Source organism: Panthera tigris, chromosome E3, assembly GCF_018350195.1.
Source record: "Panthera tigris isolate Pti1 chromosome E3, P.tigris_Pti1_mat1.1, whole genome shotgun sequence".
Lineage (NCBI taxonomy): Eukaryota > Metazoa > Chordata > Mammalia > Carnivora > Felidae > Panthera > Panthera tigris.
The window spans coordinates 17,031,338-17,051,611 of NC_056675.1; the positions used below are offsets into that span (position 1 = coordinate 17,031,338).

At 38.3% G+C, this 20,274-nt stretch overlaps 1 protein-coding gene across 5 annotated transcripts in view; it reads right to left on the reverse strand.

Moving 5' to 3' along the window:
• The window catches only part of LOC102966486 (integrin alpha-M), a 43,147-nt gene that overhangs the window by 12,081 nt on the left and 10,792 nt on the right, over positions 1-20,274 (reverse strand). For 2 of the 5 annotated variants that reach the window (XM_007092188.2, XM_007092186.2), the window contains exons 8-14: positions 19,821-19,974; positions 18,457-18,607; positions 17,745-17,818; positions 15,882-16,011; positions 15,452-15,594; positions 868-1,008; positions 566-775 (exon numbers count right to left, since the gene is read on the reverse strand). In XM_007092188.2, coding sequence (XP_007092250.1) covers positions 566-775; positions 868-1,008; positions 15,452-15,594; positions 15,882-16,011; positions 17,745-17,818; positions 18,457-18,607; positions 19,821-19,974 — 1,003 coding nt within the window. Of the gene's footprint in view, positions 1-565; positions 779-867; positions 1,009-15,451; positions 15,595-15,881; positions 16,012-17,744; positions 17,819-18,456; positions 18,608-19,820; positions 19,975-20,274 lie in introns of all 5 variants that reach the window. The other 3 variants (XM_007092187.2, XM_042971172.1, XM_007092189.2) reach the window with 2 other exon arrangements.

Below are 20,274 nucleotides of genomic sequence, written 5' to 3' on the forward strand. Positions count from 1 at the left end.
ACTGGGAGAATTGATCTGGCAGCTCTGAGGATGCTGAATTAGAAAGGGAAAGGGGCACCTGTGTAACTCAGCCAGTTAAGTGCCCGACTTCGGTCATTATCTCACGGTTTGTGGGTTTGAGCCCTGTGTTGGGCTCTGTGCTGACGGCTCAGAGTCTAGAGCCTGCTTTGGATTCTGTGTCTCCCTCTCTATGCCCCTCCCCCCTCGCAAGAATAAATAAAACATTTAAAAATTTTTTTAAGAAAGAGACAGAGGGACACCTGGGTGACTCAGTCGGTTGAGCGCCAGACTTCGTCTCAGGTCATGATCTCATGGTTCATGAGTTCAAGCCCAGCATGGGGCTCTATGCTGACAGTGCAGAGCCTGCTTGGGATTTTCTGTCCCCCTCTCTTTCTGCCTCTCCCCCCACTTTCACTGTCTCTCTCTCTCTCAAAAATAAATAAACGTTAAAAAAGAAAGGAAGGACACCAAGGAAGAGAGAGAGAAAGAAAGAAAGAAAGAAGAAAGAAAAGTACATATCAGCAAAGAGGCTACTGTCATGACAGGGACAGTGACCTGGCCTCACCTGGCTGTGGGAAGGGCTAATGCCCGGTCTTGAGGTTCCATGAAATAGGTAAACAGCACCCCGGTTCTCCTGCTCTCCTGGGGCCCCAATGGCCACATCTGTCAGCTTGTCTCCATTCACATCTCCCAGCGCTGTCAGGGCTGCCCCAAAGCGGCCCCAGGGGTGGCCCTGCACCCCATGGAGAACAGTCTCACACTGCCATCTAGCCCTCTGCTGAACAAAAACAGTGTCAGGTCCCAACCTGGGCAACTCCCAGCTCATGCCCAGGCCCCACCCAAGCCCAGGCCCCATCAGCTACTCACTCCCCGAGGCAAGGGGCACACAGACACCTGGCCCCCCCTTGTCGGCTCGTAGTAATGGGGGGCCCCAATAAGGATCAGGTCAGAGCTGCCATCTCTGTCCATGTCCACAGAGCAGAGGGAGGCCCCAAAGTAGGAGCCAATCTGTAAGAGACGAGTCCAGGATCACACATATATCTCTTGCCACCAAAATCAAAGTGTGAGTGTTTTCTTCCTGTGAAGAAAAATCATTTCAACCAGGGAAAGCCCTTTGGAGCAGATGTGATCTTCCATATGATTCAAATTCTCATTTGAGTGTACTGCTAGCTAGAGAAAAATATAGAGTTGATGGGCATTGGCTGAGGATTTACCCCAAATGGTGTTCCAAGGAGATGATTAATATAGCAAAGAAGAAGCTGGATTGGAAACTACACAGAAAAGCCTGGAAGAGCACACAGGATATCTTTACAATATATTATAAATCTCTGTGGGTGGGGACGGGGATAAAAAATTCAAAGTTGATTGTCCTGCTAGTAAGGAATCAACTGGCTTAGATTAAAAATAACTATTGCTACAGGATTTTTTTGCATGATATTGAGAAGTACTGTCTATCTTTTAAAATAATTTTTAAAGTATGTTCTAAAAAAATGTTTAATGTCAATATGTAGAATTCATCAACAAGGTTCATCCTTTTATTCATTCATTCATTCATTCATTCAACAGCAAGTATTTGCTATTTGCTAAGCATAAGTCTGTGTGGTGGAAAAACAGTGTCCTCCAGAGCTCTCAGTACAGCAGAGTGGAGCAGAGGGAAATAGTAACAGATAAACAGGGAGGAGTATTTAGCAATTTCAAACGGGGGCAAGTTCTAGGAAGGAAAAGTGCAGAGGATGTCACACATGACTCACTGCAATCTAATTTCTGTCCCACACACAATTGAAGGAGACCTCACTAATGTCCCAATAAAGGCATTTAAGCTTTAACCTAAAGTCAATAGGATTTTTTTGTCTTTAGGTTAAGTTGATTAGGGTATAACTGGCATACAATAAAGTTCAAGCTTTTTTTTTTTTTTTAAGAGAGAGAGAACACAAGCAGGGGAGAAGGGCAGAGGAAGAGAGACAGAGAGAATCTTAACCAGCCTCCACACTCAGCGAGGAGCCCAACATGAAGCTCGACCCCACAACCCTGGGATCATGACCTGAGCTGAAATCAAGACTCTGACACTTAACCAACTGAGCTACCCAGACACCCCTATTTCAGCCTTTTTAGTATAGTTTTATAAGTTTTGAAAACACATAAAGTCATGTAACCACTACCAATGATCAAAATATAAAAGTTTCACCACTCCCAAAATATTCCCTCATACCCTGCTGTAATCAACCTCTTCCTTCAAACACCAACTCCTGGCAACCATTGCTCGATTTTCTATCCCTATAGTTTTGGCTTTTCCAGAATGTTATATACATGCCATTATATAGTATGTAACCTTTCACGTCTGGCTCCTTTCACGTATAATAAAGCATTTAAGATGCAGTCATGTTGTTCTGTCTATCAGTAGTCCATTCCTTTAAATTTCCAGTATTTCTGATATTCCATTGTATGGATGTACCACAGTTTGTTGATTCATTTTCCAGTTGAGGGACACTTGGATTGTTTCTAGTTTTTGGCAATTATGAATACCACCAGTAGAAACATTCACATACAGTTTTTCATGTATACATCTCTTTTTATTTCTCCTACATAAATACCTAAAAGTGGGATTACTAGTATGGTAACTGCATATTGAACTTTATAAGATATTGACAAACTGTTTCCAAAGTAGGCATGCCATTTTTCATTCAGATGGCAATGTTTTAGTTATTGCATACCCTTGCCAGTACTTGATATTACCAATTTATTTCCTTATGTTAATCATTCTAATAGGTATGCAGTAGTATCTCATTGTGGTTTTAATTTGCATTTCTATAATGATTAATGACATGAAGGATGTTTTCATGTGCTTATTTGCCATCCATGTACCTTCTTTGGTGAAGTGTCTGTTAAAATATTTAGCTTACTTTTTAATTGGATTGTTTGGCTTCTTATTGTTTCGTTTTTGAGAATCCTTTGTATATTCTGAATAGAAGTCCTTTGTCAGCTACATAATTTAAAAAAGAAGGAGGGGCGCCTGGATGGCTCGGTTGGTTAAGCATCTGACTCTTGATTTGGGCTCAGGTCATGATCTCATGTTCATGAGATCAAGCCCCATATTGGGCTCTACACTGACAATGTGGAGCCTGCTTGTAATTCCCTCTCTGTCTCTCTCTCTCTGCCTCTCCCTCACTCTCTCTCTCTCTCTCTCAAAATAAATAAACTTTAAAAATATGTATTAAAAAATAAAAAAGAAGGAAAATTTGCAAATATTTTCTTCCAGTCTATAGCTTACCTGTCCATTCTCTTAATAGTGTCCACAGAGCAAAACTTTTCATTTTTATGAAGTCTTATTTATCAGTTTTTCCTTTATGGATCATGCTTTTAGTGTTATAGCTAAGAACTCTTTACCTAACACAGGTCACAAAGATTTTCTCTTATGTTTTCTTCCACAACTATTGTATTTTAGACTTTATATTTTGCTCCATGGTCTATTTTTAATTAATTTTAAATTTTTTAATGTTTATTTATTTTTGATAGAGAGAGAGAGACAGAGTGTGAGTGGGGGAGGGGCAGAAAGAGGGAAACACAGAATCCAAAGCAAACTCCAGGCTCTAAGCTGTCATCACAGACCCTGATGCAGGGCTTGAACCCACAAACCACAAGGTCATGACCTGAGACGAAGTCAGACACTTAAGTGACTGAGCCACCCAGGTGCCCCTTGAATTAAGCTTAATACGATATCACATATGGGTGAGATTTTATTTTGGTTTGTTTTTTGATGTGGATGTGTGACTGTTCCACTGAAGTCTCCATTGAAATGTCTTTGTGCCTTTATTTAAAATCATTGACTATATATGCATCAGTCTCTTCCAGACCTATTCTTCCCACTGACCTTTATATCTATCCTTTTGCCAATGCCACACTATCCTGATTACTGTAACTTTATAGTAAGTCTTAAAATCAGGTAGTGTATGAATTCTCCACTAAATACCTAGTGCTATTTATTTAACTTCTTTTTAAAACAGTTCTGGAAAAAAAACTGTTATGGATATTTTACTTTCTTTTATTTTCCATATAAATCTTAGAATCAGCTTGTCAATTTTACAAAATAAGTGGCTAGAATTTTGATTGGCATTGTGTTGAATGTATAGATCAGCTTGGGGAGAACTGACATCTTAACAATACTGAGTCTTCCAGTCCATGAGCACAGCATATCTCTCAATTTATTTAGGTCTTCGATTTCTCTCATTGGTGTTTCATAGCTTTTAGCATACAGAAATCATACACATTTTGTTAAATTTATATCTAAGTCTTTCATGGTCTTTTGGTGCTATTGTAAATGGTACTTTTTAATTTAAATTTCCAAATGTTGGGTTACAGCCAAGATGGCGGAAGAGCATGGAAGTTTTTTGTGTGTCTCCCATCTGTGAAGTACAGCCAGACCAACACTAAACCATCCTACATGCCTAGAAAACTGATTGGAGGATTAACACAATAATCTGCACAACCTGAACCACAGAATTCATCAGGTATGTCGTGTGGAGAGGTGAACTTAGGGAGAGAGAAGCCGGCAGCAGGCAGGGAGCCACCTTTGTGGGTGGAGAGAGGATGGAGACTGGGGCAGAGGAGAATATGGGAAAAGCACCCCTCCCCAAAAGCAGCTGGAGAGAAAGTGGAAAATTGGAAACAGCCACAGGGACTAAACTAAAAAGGGAGAAAGGAGAAAGGAGAAAGGAAAGGGTTTAAATTCCATTAAGACTGTAAACAAGAGGAGCACAAACTCTGAAACTCTGCAGCTCAATACCTGGTGGTGCTCTGGTGGGAAGGGCGAATCACCAGAAACAGAGTGGGATCCAGGAGGCTCTTGGGCCATATAGGAAAAGCGGTTCCACTGCTGGAAGGACATTTGGTGGAGAGTGTTGAAACCACCTGGTCCCAGCAGACCCCAGAAAATGGCTACATTTGCTGGTGCTGGAACAAGGTCATTAAGAGTGAAGCCTGCTGCCAGATGTGTGTTGTAATTTTCCATAATCCCTGAAAAGTTTCTGCTACACTATCTCGTGAACTTTTTCTTGGGCAGGCTGGTACCTGGCTGCAGTCTTGGGACACCATCAGTAGCAGGTCCTAGGTGCTAGGCGTTCCTAGGTGCAGCCAGCATTTGACCATTGCTCAGTGAGACCCTCCCACAGAGGGGCAGAGCAGGTCAAAGCCTCAGCCCTTCAGAAGTAAGGGGCCGGGGAAAACAGCTGCATCTGAGACAAAACTCGGGAAAGAGGTACTGCCTGGGGCTTGGTCACAGGCAGTGAAGAAGCGGGGAGTGGATGAAAGCTGAAGACAGAGGATGGTGTGCGATTGCTGATCAGAGAGAACAGAGTTCCCATACTAGAGACTGGGTAGCTGGGTTATGCCATTTTCACTGCTCCCACGCATGAGCATACGCACCTACCAATGCTGCAACAATCCACCCCAGTAGGCTAGCAGCGCCATCTAATGGAGAATGGAGATGTTACACTGAGTCCCGCCCAACTGGGCCAACCTCACTCTTCAAGAACACAAGTCTCACCGCCTGCTTAGTTTATGGACTATAAAGCGCTACATGGTCTAATTTATAGGGGAAAACAAAGTAATATCAGTCCTATTTCAATCTGTTAGTAGGTCCATCTGTTCAATTTTCTTTCTTTTTCTTTGTTTTTTCTCTTTTACACTATTCTTTTTCTTGAATAAAGAGAAAAAAATTCATTTTTATTTTCAATTTCTATTAAAAATATTTTTCTTTAATTTTTTACTATATTTTTGTTTTTATGTAAGTTTTCTCAAATTCTATTTTACTTCCATCATTTTATTTTAGTCTACTACAGTGTACTCACTTTTTCAAATTTTCAAATGATTTTTTTTCTCTTTTTTCTTTTTTGTTTCTTTTCTTTTTCTTGAATACATAAAGAGAAAATTTCATTTTCATTTTTACTTCTTATTAAAAATGTTTTTGTTTAATTTTTTCCTACTATATTCTTTACTTTTGTGTAAATTTTTTCAAATTCCATTTTACTCCCATCATCTCATTTTAGCATACTTCACTGTATTCATTTTTTCAAATTCTCAAACGATTTCCTTCCCCCTCGCTTTTTTTCTCTAATCTGTCAAACCACTGTCAACACCCAGACCAAAACACACCTAGGATCTAGCATCATTTATTAGATTTGTGTGTGTGTGTGTGTTTTAATTTTTTAATTTTAATATTTTTAACTTTAATTTTTTTTATTTTAATTTTTCTACCTCATTAATTCATTTTCTCCGTTCAAAATGACAAAATGAAGGATTTCACCCCAAAAGAAAGAGCATGAAGAAACAACAGCCAGGGATTTAACCAACACAGATACAAGCAAAATGTCTGAACTAGAATTTACAATCACGATAATAAGAATACTAGATGGAGTCAAAAATAGATTAGAATCCCTTTCTGTGGAGATAAAATGAGTAAAAAAAAAAATAGAATGAAATTAAAAATGCTATAACTGAGCTGCAATCATGGATGGATGCAGTGACGCCAAGGATGGATGAGGCAGAACAGAGAACAAGCGATACAGAAGACAAACTTACAGAGAATAATGAAGTAGAAAAAAAGAAGGAGATTAAGGCAGAAGAGTATGATTTAAGAATTAGAGAAATCAGTGACTCATTAAAAAGTAACAACATCAGAATCATAGGGGTCCTAGAAGAGGAAGAGAAAGAAAAGCGGTAGAAGGGTTATGTGAGCAAATAATAGCAGAAAACTTTCCTAACCTGGGGAAAGACACAGACATCAAAATCCAGGAAGCACAGAGGACCCTCATTAGATTCAACAAAAACCAACCATCAAAAAGCATATCTTAGTCAAATTCACAAAATACTCAGGCAAGGAGAGAATCATGAAAGCATCAAGGGAAAAAAAAAGTCCCTAACCTACAAGGGAAACAGATCAGGTTTGCAGCAGACCTATCCACAGAAACTTGGCAGGCCAGAAAGGAGTGGCAGGATATATTCAATGTGTTGAATCAGAAAAACATGCAGCCAAGAATTCTTTATCCAGCAAGGCTGTCATTCAAAATAGAAGGAGAGATAAAAAGTTCCCCAGACAAACAAAAATTAAAGGAGATTGTAACCACTAAACCAGCCCTGCAAGAAATTTTAAGGGGGACTCTCTGAGGGGAGAAAAGCTGGAAAAAAAAAAAACATAGATAGATGATGATGATAGATAGATAGATAGAGAAATAAATAAATAAATACCAAAAGCAACAAAGTTTAGAAAGGACCAGAAAACACCACCAGAAACTCCAACTCTACAAGCATCATAATGGCAATAAATTCATATATTTCAGTACTCATTCTAAACGTCAATGGACTCAATGCTCCAATCAAACAACATAGGGTAACAGAATGGATAATAAAACAAGATCCATCTATATGCTGTTTCCAAGAGACCCACTTTAGACCTAAAGACACCTTCAGATTGAAAATAAGGGGATGGAGAACCAGCTATCATGCTAATGGTCAACAAAAAAAGCCAGAGTAGCCATACTTATATCAGACAATCTAGAATCTGCATCTAGAGATGCAGAAGGATATTATATCATAATCAAGGGGTCTATCCACCAAGAACACCTAACAATTGTAAACATTTATGTGCCAAATGTGGAGGCACCCAAATATATAAATCAATGAATCACAAACATAAAGAAACTCATCAATAGTAATACCATAATAGTAGGAGACTTCAACACCCCACTCATAGCAATGGACAGATCATGTAATCAAAAAATCAACAAGGAAACAATGGCTTTGAATGACACACTGGACCAGACGGACTTAACAGATATATTCAGAACATTTCTTCCCAAAGCAGTAGAATATACATTCTGCTCCAGTGCACTTGGAACTTTCTCCAGAATAGACCATATACTGGGACACAAATCAGCCCTAAGTAACTACAAAAAGATTGAGATCATACCGTGCATATTTTCAGACCACAATGCTATGAAACTTGAAATCAACCACAAGAAAAAATTTGGAAAGGTAACAAATACTTGGAGACTGAAGAACATCCTACTAAAGAATGAATGGGCTAACCAAGAAGTTAAAGAGGAAATTAAACAGTATATGGAAGTCAATGAAAATGATGACACCACCACCCAAAATATCTGGGACGCAGCAAGGTGGTCATATGAGGAAAGTATATAGCAATCCAGGCCTTCCTAAAGAAGGAAGAAAGATCTCAGATACACAACCTAACCTTACGCCTTAAGGAGCTGGAAAATGAACAGCAAATAAAACCCCAAAACAGCAGAAGACAGGCAATAATAAAGATTAGAGCAGAAATTAATGCTATCAAAACCAAAAAAACAATAGAACAGATCAGTGAAACCAGAAGCTGGTTCTTTGAAAGAATTAACAAAATTGATAAGCCACTAACCAGTTTGATCAAAAAGAAAAAGGAAAGGACCCAAATAAATAAAGTCAAGAATGAAAGAGGAGAGATCACAACCAACACAGCAGAAATAAAAACAATAATAAGAGAATATTATGAGCAATTATATGCCAATAAAATGGGCAATCTGGAAGAAATGGACAAATTCCTAGAAACATATACACTACCGAAACTGAAACAGTAAGAAATAGAAAATTTGAACAGACCCATAACCAGTAAGGAAATCGAATTAGTAATCAAAAATTTGCCAAAAAACAAGAGTCCAGGGCCAGATGGCTTTCCAGGGGAATTCTACCAAACATTTAAGAAAGAATTAACACCTATTCTCTTGAAGCTCTTCCAAAAAATAGAAACAGAAGGAAAACTTCCAAACTCTTTCTATGAAGTCAGAATTACTTTGATTCCAAAACCAGACAGACACCCCACTACAAAGAACTATAGACCAATTTCCCTGATGAACATGGATGCAAAAATCCTCAACAAGGTATTCACCACCCAGATACAACAATACATTTAAAAAATATGTTCACCACGACCAAGTGGGATTTATACCTGGGATGCAGGGCTGGTTCGATATCCACAAAACAATTAATGTGATTCATCACATCAATAAAAGAAAGGACAAAAACCATATGATACTCTGAATAGATGAAGAGAAAGCTTTTAACAAAATACAGCATCCTTTCTTGATAAAACCCCTCAAGAAAGCAGGGATAGAAGGAGCATACCTCAAGATCATAAAAGCCATATATGAACAACCCAACGCTAATATCATCCTCAATGGGGAAAAACTGAGAACTTTCCCCTTAAGGTCAGGAACAAGACAGGGATGTCCACTCTCACCACTGTTATTCAACATAGTATTGGAAGTCTCAGCCTCTGCAATCAGAAAACACAAAGAAATAAAAGTCATGCAAATCAGCCAGGAGGAGGTCAAACATCCACTCTTTGCAGATGACATGATACTCTATATGGAAAACCCAAAAGATTCCACCAAAAAACTGCTAGAACTGATTCATGAATTCATCAAAGTTGCAGGATATAAAATCAATGCACAGAAATCGGTTGCATTCCTATACACCAACAATGAAGCAACAGAAAGAGAAATCAAGGAATCGATCCCATTTACAGTTGCACAAAAAACCATAAAATACCTAGGAATAAATCTAACCAAAGAGGTGAAAAATCTATACACTGAAAGAAAGCTTATGAAAGAAATTGAAGAAGACACAAAGAAATGGAAAAGGATTCCATGCTCCTGCATACGAAGAACAAATATTGTTAAAATGTCGATACTACCCAAAGCAATCTACATATTCAAGGCAATCCCTATCAAAATAATACCAGCATTCTTCACAGAGCTAGAACAAATAATCCTAAAATTTGTATGGAACCAGAAAAGACCCCAAATAGTCAAAGCAATCTTGAAAAAGACATACAAAGCAGGAGGCATCACAATCCCAGACTTCAAGCTATACTACAAAGCTGTAATCATCAAGACAGTATGGTACTGGCACAAGAACGGACACTCAGATCAATGGAACAGAATAGAGAACCCACAAATTGACCCACAAACGTATGGCAAACTAATCTCTGACAAAGCGGGAAAGAATATCCAAGGGAATAAAGACAGTCTCTTCAACAAGTGGGGCTGGGAAAACTGGACAGTGACACGCAGAAAAATAAACCTGGACCACTTTCTTACACCATACACAAAAATAAACTCAAAATGGATGAAAGCCCTCAATGTAAGATAGGAAGCCATCAAAATCCTCGAGGATAAATCAGGCAAAAACCTCTTTGATCTTGGCTGCAGCAACTTCTTACTCAACACGTCTCTGGAGGCAAGGGAAACAAAAGCAAAAATGAACTACTGGGACCTTATCAAAATCAAAATCTTCTGCACAGCGAAGGAAACAATCAGAAAAACTAAAAGGCAACTGACAGAATGGGAGAAGATATTTGCAAACGACATGTCAGATAAAGGGTTAGTATCCAAAATCTACAAAGAACTTATCAAACTCAACACCCAAAAAACAAATATCCAGTGAAGAAATGGGCAAAAGACATGAATAGACACTTCTCCAAAGAAGACATCCAGATGGCCAACCGACACATGAAAAAATGCTCAACATCACTCATCATCAGGGAAATAGAAATCAAAACCACAATGAGATACCACCTTACACCTGTCAGAATGGCTAACATTAACAACTCAGGCAACAACAGATGTTGGCGAGGATGCGGAGAAAAAGGATCTCTTTTGCATTGTTGGTGGGAATGCAAGCTGGTGCAGCCACTCTAAAAATCAGTATGGAAGTTCCTCAAAAAGCTAAAAATAGAACTACCCTATGACCCAGCAATTTCACTACTAGGCATTTATCCAAGGGATACAGGTGTGCTGTTTCGAAGGGACACATGAATCCCCATGTTTATAGCAGTACTATCAACAATAGCCAAAGTATGGAAAGAGCCCAATGTCCATCGATGGATAAATGGATAAAGAAGATGTGGTATATATGTACAATGGAGTATATATGTACAATGGAGCAATCAAAAAGAATGAAATCTTGCCATTTGCAACTACGTGGATGGAACTGGAGGGTATTACGCTAAGTGAAATTAGTCAGAGAAAGACAAAAATCATATGACTTCATTCATATGAGGACTTTAAGAGACAAAACAGATGAACATAAGAGAAGGGAAACAAAAATAATATAAAAACAGGGAGGGAGACAAAACAGAAGAGACTCATAAATATGGAGAACAAACTGAGGGTTGCTGGAGGGGTTGTGGGAGGGGGAATGGGCTAAATGGGTAAGGGGCACTAATGAATCTACTCCTGAAATCATTGTTGCACTATATGCAAACTAATTTGGATGTAAATTTTAAAAAATAAAAAATATAACAAGTTAATAAAAATAAAAAATAAATTTCCAAATGTTCATTGGTAGTATAGAAATGCAAGTGATTTTTATATATTCATCTTGTAACCTAAGAACTTACTGAAATAGCTTATTTTTTAATATGAAATTTATTGTCAAATTGGTTTCCATACAACACCCAGTGCTCATCCCAAAAAGTGCCCTCCTCACTACCCATCACCCACCCTCCCCTCTCTCCCACCCTCCATCAACCCTCAGTTCTCAGTTTTTAAGAGTCTCTTATGTTTTGGCTCTCTCCCTAACCTCTTTTTTTTTTTTCTTCCCCTCCCCCATGGACTTCTGGTAAGATTCTCAGGATCCACGTAAGAATGAAAACATATGGTATTTGTCTTTCTCTGTATGACTTAATGAAATATCTTATTAATTATAGGAGCTTTTTTTGTAGATTCTTTAGGATTTTCCATGCAACATGTAATCCGCAAATAAGACAGTTTTATTTTTTTCCTTTCCACTCTGTATGCTTTTTTTCCCCCTTTTTCTTGTCTTGTTGCACTGGTTACATCTGTCAGTACAAGGCTGAATAGGAGTGGTAAAAGTGAATTTTCTTTTCTTTTCTTTTCTTTTCTTTCTTTATTCATTTACTTACTTATGAAGGTGAATATTCTTATTTCCAATTTTAGGGGGGAAAAGTTCTCTTTTATTTTTTAGTGTGATGCTCGCTGTACTTTTTTTTACAAAACTCAAAAAATGTTAGTTCTTAGTTTGCTGAGAACTAAACATCATGAGTGAATGTTGTATTTTGTCAAATTCTTTTTCTGTATCTATTAAGATTTTTTTTTCTTCTTTAGTCTGCTGTTATGGTAAATTTCATTGATTGCTCTTTTTCTCAGAATAGCTTTTTTTAATTGAGATAAAATTTACATAACATAAAATTCACCATTTAAAATTTAGTTGTTTTTAGTTCATAAACTATGTTGTGTAACCATCAGCACTAATTCCAGAACATTTCCATCACTCCAGAAAGAAACCCTTTCTGTTAGCATCAACTCCAATTCCCTCTTTCCTCTTTTCCCTGGCAACGATTAATCTACTTTCTAGCTCTATGAATTTGTCTAAGTCAGACACTTCAGATGGATGAAATCATACAATATGTAGCCTTTTGTGACAGGTTATTTTCACTTACCATAAAATTTTCAAGGTTTACCCATGTAGCATGTGTCAACACTTCATTCTTGTTATAACTAAATAGTATTTCATTGTATAGATGTACCACGTTTTGTTTACCTCTTCAAAAGTTGATGAACATTTAGATTTTTTTCACCTTTTGACTATTATGAATAATGTTGCTATGAACACTCGTGTTTTTATTTGAACATTTATTTTTGTTTGGGGGGAAGGTATATATCTAATCTAGGAGGGGAATTTCTGGGTCACGTAGTAAACCTATATTTAACTTTTTGGGGAACTGCCAAACTGTATTCCAAAAAGATTCTATTATTTTACATTCCCACCAGCAGTACATGAGGGCTCCCATTTCCCCACATCCTCACCAATATTTGTTATTTTTTATTTTTTTAAATAGTCATTCTAGTGATATCTCTATTGTGGTTTTGATTTGTCTTTCACTAAAAACTAATAATGTTGAACATCTTTTCATGTGCCTATTGGCCATTTGTATATATCCTCTTTAGAGAAATGTTTGTTCAAATCTTATACCCATTTTTAAATTACATGTTTTGTCTCTTTATTGTTGAGCTGTAAGAGTTCTTTATATATTCTAAATACCAGATCTTTATCAGATATATGGTTTATAAATAGTTTCTTCCATCCTTTTCATTTTCTTGATAGTGTCCTTTGATGCTCAAAAGTTTTCAATCTGATGAAGCCAAATTTATCTATTTTTTCTTTGGTTTATTGTTCTTGTGGTGTTATATCTAAGAAACCACTGCCAAATCTAAAATTACAAAAATTTACCTATGAGTCCTTCTAAGAAGTTTATAGCTTTAGTTCTCACATTTAGCTCTTTGATCTATTTTGAATTAATTTTTGTATATTTTGAGGTAGGTGATATCCAGTTATCCCAACACCATTTGTTGAAAAGATTATTGTTCCCTATTGAATGAACTTGGTACCTTTGTCAAAAATCAATTGATTATAGATGTATAGGTTTATTTCTGGGCCCCTCGTCCTATTCCATTGACCTGTAGGTCTATCTTTACACTGGTACCACACTGTCTTGATTATTGTAGATTGGTAGTAGGTTTTGACATTGGAAATTCTTCTTTTTCAAATATTTTGACTATTCTGGGTCCCTAGCATTTCCATGTGAACTTTATAATCAGCTTGTCCATTTCTGGAACATTATTGAACAAGCCCTGCATTCATGGGATTAACTACACTTGATTGTGATGCATTATCATTTTTATAGATTTAAATTTTTATTAAATATTGGTCTGCAGTCAACAAAGTGTTTTAAACTGAAGATTGATATCAACAGTTTCTCATTTAGAAAGTTCACCCTCCCTCTATGGATTAAAGAGAGGAAACATAAGACTTTGGGAGACCCACAGGAACCTAAAGCTAGGTCCACGGAAATGATGGCATGGACCAGGCTGATTTCATTAGAAATGGAGGGAGTGATAGATTTGACATTAATCTAGTTCTTCCCAGTGTTTTCACCCACACTCCCCAAACCCCAATACACACACTCTGAACTGTGTCTCGTGCTCTCTCCTTCCTTTGGCCCTCTTCTTTCCACATTCTTCATTTCTCTAGTTCTTCCACATCAATTGTCACTTTCTCTAGGAAACTTTCCTTAACATCCTTGTGTGGATATCCCTCCCATTTACTCTCATAACACTCAGACTGTCCCAGTTTAGTATTCATCATCCTTGATTCTAATTTGCATGTGTAATACCTGTGTATGATAAAAGAGTTGACCATCCAGCCTTCTCCATGTAATTCTGGACCACACACACTTAAAACAGAGAAGTAGCATCACATTCACACTTGACTTCCTAGAATTCCCCTATGTATTCTCCCCCACCCTACCCCTTATATGTGTCAGGCACTGATACCTATGTTTTATGTGTTAATAAAAACTATGAAAAGACCATATGAAGAATTTGACTATGGCAAAGAATTATGACAAGCTGTTCAGGTATCAGAGCAATCAGGTATCCACATATGATGCATTAATTGCAGACCAAAGTAAGCCAGTGATAAAAATGAAAGGAATACACACAGAACTACAGACACACGAGTGCAACCCTATTTCAGGAATTTTCAAGGATAATTTGAACTAGAAACTTTTGTGTCTCACACCACATATGATGCCACACATAAGACGCAATCACACTGCTTTTTCAGGGTGATATTCAAAATATTGAACTGCTAGGGGCACCAGAGTGACTCAGTGGGTTAAGGGTCCTACTTCGGCTCAGGTCACGATCTCATGGTTCATGAGTTTAAGCCCCACATCAGGCTCTGTGCTGACAGTGCAGATCCTGGAGCCTGCTTCAGATTCTATGTCTCCCTCTCTCTCTCTGCCCCTCCCCTGCTCACACTCTGTCTCTCTCTCCTTTTCAAAAATAAATAAACATTTTAAAAAATCAAAATATTGAACTGCTAGGATTGCTCAGGCTCTGACTATGGGCTTAGATGAAGTAGGTCCAAAAGCTCCCCTGAGATGCCCTGTCTCACCTCATAGTTGTTGAATCATGGGGAAGTTCAAAGAATAATGAGGAAGAGACCAGAGTGCAAGGGAGGGGGAAGAAAGCATTAATCTAAGGAAAGCATCTATTGATTGACAGATATGGAATTATTTCCATGTACTAATAACTAATATGGCTATACTGGTTGTGTACTGGTTAAATACCAGCTCTTTGCACAGGGAGACTCACAGAAAGCTTTGCACAAGTCAAGTGTCATTATTTATTGTAGTTAGAAAAGTGAAAACACAACATTCTCAAATACAAAGCTTATTCTTGTGACTGTCCAGCTCAAAGCCCTCTGAAAGCTCCTTTACAAAACTCTGATACACATGGCACCTGGTGATGCCCATACTGGAATGTCAAGCCCCCAGGATGCCTCTGTTTGCACATTTATGCTCCACATACTCTGCACTTACCTGGCTACCCTTGATAACAGTGTTGGCCTCCCAGGTACCAGCATTCTCTCTAAACATCACCACCAGGCCAGTGTGCTGATATCGAGGTGCCCCAAGAACCAGATTTTGCACCCTGCTCCTCCATATGACTTCGGCAGCATAACCTGAAGATGGTGATCTGAGAGGATAAGTGCTTTCCTTCACAGACTCAGCCCCCCTCTAGGAGACCTATCCTTAGAGTAGGGGCACTGCAGTAGCCCCATGCTTAGTAGGTTGGGATAACTGGACCCTGCACTATATCCCCCTTTTTTAACATAACTAAAATGAAATTTTGAAATTTCTGTCTTTAAATTTATTCCAAGGGCCTTTGAAAGATCCAGTGATGTCTATGCTAGTTGAGGTATGCCCTATCAAGACCCCTTCTTAGAGTTACCCTGCCATCTCCACTTACCCAAGTAAGCATCATTCATGTCTGAATCTACCCTGGTTGTGTTGATGAAGGTGAATTTGTCCTTTGACCCATACAGAAAAGCTCCACCAGCCCAGTCAAAGCTTCCCACAGCACCTAGCAAGAGATCATTCTGGGAAAGAAGGTAGAACAAGATTGAGCAACATACAGCTTCAGTGCAATCTCTATCAAAATTTCAATGGCATTTTTCATGGAAATAGAACAAAAATCCTAAATTTGTATGGAACCACAAAAGACCCCAAATAGCCAAAGCAATTCTGAGAAAGAAGAACAAAGCTGGAGGCATCATGTTTTCTGATTTCAAACTATATTGCAAAATTATAGTAATCAAAACAGTATCGTATTGGCATAAATACAAACATATAGATAAATACAGCAGAATACATAGACAGCCCAGAAATAAACCCATACACATACGGTCAATTAATTTACAACAAAAGATTCAAGAATATGCAATGGGGAAAAGACAGTCTCTCAATAAATGGGATTGGGAAAAGTGAAAAGTCTCATGCAAAAGAATGAAACTGAACCACTATCTCACATCACTTACAAAAATCAATTCAAAATGGACCATAAGACCGTAAACCATAACACTCCAAGAATAAAACTGGTGGTAAGCAACTTTACATTGATCATGGCAAGGATTTTTTGGGGTTTGACACCAAAAGCAAAGGAAACAAAAACAAAAATAAACAAATAAGACTACATCAAGCTAAAAAGCTTCTGCACAACAAAAGAAACCATCAACAAAGTGAAAAGGTAACCTACAGAATTGGAGAAAATATTTGTGCATCATATCTCTGGTAAGGGGTTGATATACACAAAATATATAAAGAACTCCTACAACTCAATAGCAAAAAATTTCTAATTAAAAATGGGCAGAGGATCTGAATAGACATTTTTCCAAAGAAGATATACAGATGGCCAAGAAGTACATGAAACAGTGCTCAACATCACTAATCATCAGGGAAATGCAAATCAAAACCACAATGAGATGTCACCTCACACCTGTTAGAATGACTGTCATGAAAAAGAAAAGAAAGAAATGAAGGAAATGAAAACACTAACTCAAAAAGATATCTGCACCCCATGTTCACTGAAGCATTATTTACAATAACCAAGACATGGAAATAATCTAAGTGTCCACTGAAGCACAGATAAAGAAAATGTTATATATAATACAATGGAATATTAACCAGCCATAAAAAAAAGGAAATACTGCCATTTGTAACATGTATGGACCTTGAGGGCATTATGCTAAGCAAAACAAGTCAGAGAAAGACAAATATGGTATGATCTCACTTATATATGGAATCTAAAACAAAACAAAAACTGAACTCATAGATGCAGAGAACAGATTGGTGGTAGCCAAAGGCAATTTGTTGGGAAGGTAGGCAAAATGGGTGATGGTGGTCAAAAGATACAAATTTCCAGTTATAAAATAAATAAGTCTGGGGTATAATGTACACCCTGGTAAGTATAGTTAATAACACTGGATTGATATTTGAAAGTTGCTAAGAATATAAATCTTAAAGTTTTCATTACAAGAAAAATAAATTTTTTACCTAAATGTGTGATGGATATTAATCAGACTTATTGTGTTAATCATTTCACAATACATGCATACATCAAATCGTTATGTTGTATATCTAAAGATAATATAATATGTCCACTATATCTCATTTAAAAAAAAAAAAGTCTGATAAGGAAAAGAAAAGGGACCACTGCTCCCCATCAAAGACATGCCTCCCAACAAGTACCCATTGCAGATAAAAGCACCCAAACCCTTGCACCTCTTCTCCCCCTTCTTCTTGCCCCATCACAATTTAATAAAGGACCACTTACAGAGGTGATGGCAGCACTGAAGCCTTCCTGAGACATCTCATGTTCAAAGGAGCTGGTACTTCCTGTCTGAGTACCTGTGAGGAGGAGCACTTTCTACATTAAAGAAAGCAGAAGAGCTGAGAACTCAAATGTTATGTTGACCAAACAAAAAGAGAGTCATATGGGAGCTATGTTGCACTAGAAAGCATGTACTCCTTTTAAAGAGAAGGTGGCAATTTGGCCCCACCTTCTTTTTGCCAAGTAGGAATGCAGTCTAACCTTCCAACTTTTCAAGAAAAACCATAAATCCAGATTGTGTATGAACCTTTCCCTAATTTTTGAATTAATTTATTCAATAAACATTTATTGAGAACTCTCTATGTACCAGGCACTATTCTAGACACTGGAAATACAGCGGTGAATCAAACAGACAAATGTTGGCTAGCATATCTAAATTTTTTGAAAAATACTATCTGAGATTTGGCTCCCCTATCCTCCAATTTTTCAGCCTATAGCCAAGGCTTACAAAATAAAGATAAAGTCTAGATTCTTTGATTTCAAAGGAAATGACCAAGTGAGGCCAGAGTTGCTGGGAACTAGAGGAAATGGAGAAAGAGTTAATGCTGAGAGGATATCAAAGGTTAAGAGGTTCTAGCTACTAAAGAGGAAATGTATGTTTGGAGATAAGGAGCTGCCTCTGGAGCTGCTACAGGAATATAGAACCTTAGCTTACCCTCAATTGCAAAGATCTTTTCCTGAAGCTGGTTTTGAATGGTCTTCAGAGCTTCAAAGTTATTCACCCGGAACACATGATCACGAGGAGGCTTTGATGCAATGGTATTAAGCTCTTCACGAGTTTTTGGACTGTTGAAAGCAGCTCCCACCTGTTATCAAGGAATAGAGGCCAAATCAGACATCATCTGGGGGTATCAGTCTCATCCAGCAAAGAAAATTCTGTGGGAAAAGAATCTGAAACAATATCTGTCAGATGAAGAAATGCACCAGAATAGGGACAGGGCTACCAAGTATAGTAGGGCAGTTTATGCACTGCACAGAACATTCTGTCAAGGGAGAAATTAGCTTTTGGTCCCTTTGTTGTGCTATGCCTCCTGGTATGGAGCTGACCTCTCCCCAGAGTAAAGGGAGTCTTTTTCTCTATATGAAGGAGTTTCCTACTTGCCAACCCATGTACCCATGATGATACCTTTTTCTATGTCATACAAGGTACTGTGGTAGTTTGATTACACTGATGATCCCCAACTCTATACCTCTTCCTATATCCAAGCCCTTTCCCCCAAAACTTTGCTGTATCCTCCTATTTACAGCAGAGCAATCTGCCCTGCTTGTTGTTTCTGGGTCCGGCTCTGTGTCTCGCTTCACCCAATGGATATTATCATACATGATTCAGACAGATGCTTTAAAAAAAAGTGCTTGAAACATTTACACTTGCTCTTTTTTTATTTTTTTTAATGTTTATTTATTTTTGAGAGACAGAGAGAGACAGAGCATGAGCAGGGGAGGGGTGGAGAGAGAGAGGGAGACACAGAATCTGAAGCAGGCTCCAGTCTCTGAGCTGTCAGCACAGAGCCTGACATGGGGCTCGAACTCACGGACCGCGAGATCATGACCTGAGCCGAAGTCGGACGCTTAACCGACTGATCCACCCAGGCGCCCTAAAAAAAGTTTTTTTTTAAATAAAGGACTGAATTCTGGTGCGCATGGGTGGCTCAGTCAGTTGAGCATCCGACTTTGGCTCAAGTCATGATCTCACAGCCCATGAGTTTGAGCCCTGCATCAGGCTCTGTGCTGACAGCTCAGAGCCTAAAGCCTGCTTTAGATTCTATGTCTCCCTCTCTCTCTCTTTCTCTCTCCCTCTCAAAAATAAAAATAAATTGTTAAAAAAATTAAAGGACTGAAATCTGAGATAATTTGTTGTACTGCATCATTGTAACAATAATTAACTGATACAGGCTCATGTGGGCTAGCAGTGACCTTGCCCCACCTTGGTTTAACTGATATTTACAAATTGAAGGGAGGGTGTATCCAAGTAGAAGCATCAGGCCACAGAAGCTCAGGCCAGAGAGCCACATTTCCTACCCCAATGACATAGCGAATGATCCCCTCTTTGTCTGCTTCAGGAATGACATCCTTGTACTCCAAGGGATCGCCAAACTTTTCTCCATCCGTGATGACTACTAGGATCTTAAAGGCTTTCTCCCGGGCTCCACTACTGCTCTGAAACAATTCTCTTCTGTCCAGGGAAGAGGAAAGAAAAGTCAAATGTGAATAGAGATACTCTTAATGCTAAGGAGGAAGCATCAGCAGTCACTGTTTCCGATGTAGCTAGGAGGGGTTTGGGCTCCCTTGGAATGAACACTGAGATGTGGCTGCCCCATGACCTGGAAAGGCAACAGGAGAAGGTAGAAGAGTGGAAGGAAAAGAAATCTTCACTGCATTTATATACTTTTGCATATATTGATTTTTTTAAACTATTTTAAATTAAAACAAAATTTTTAAGCTTAATTGGGCCCTCACAAACTTTTCCTGGTTT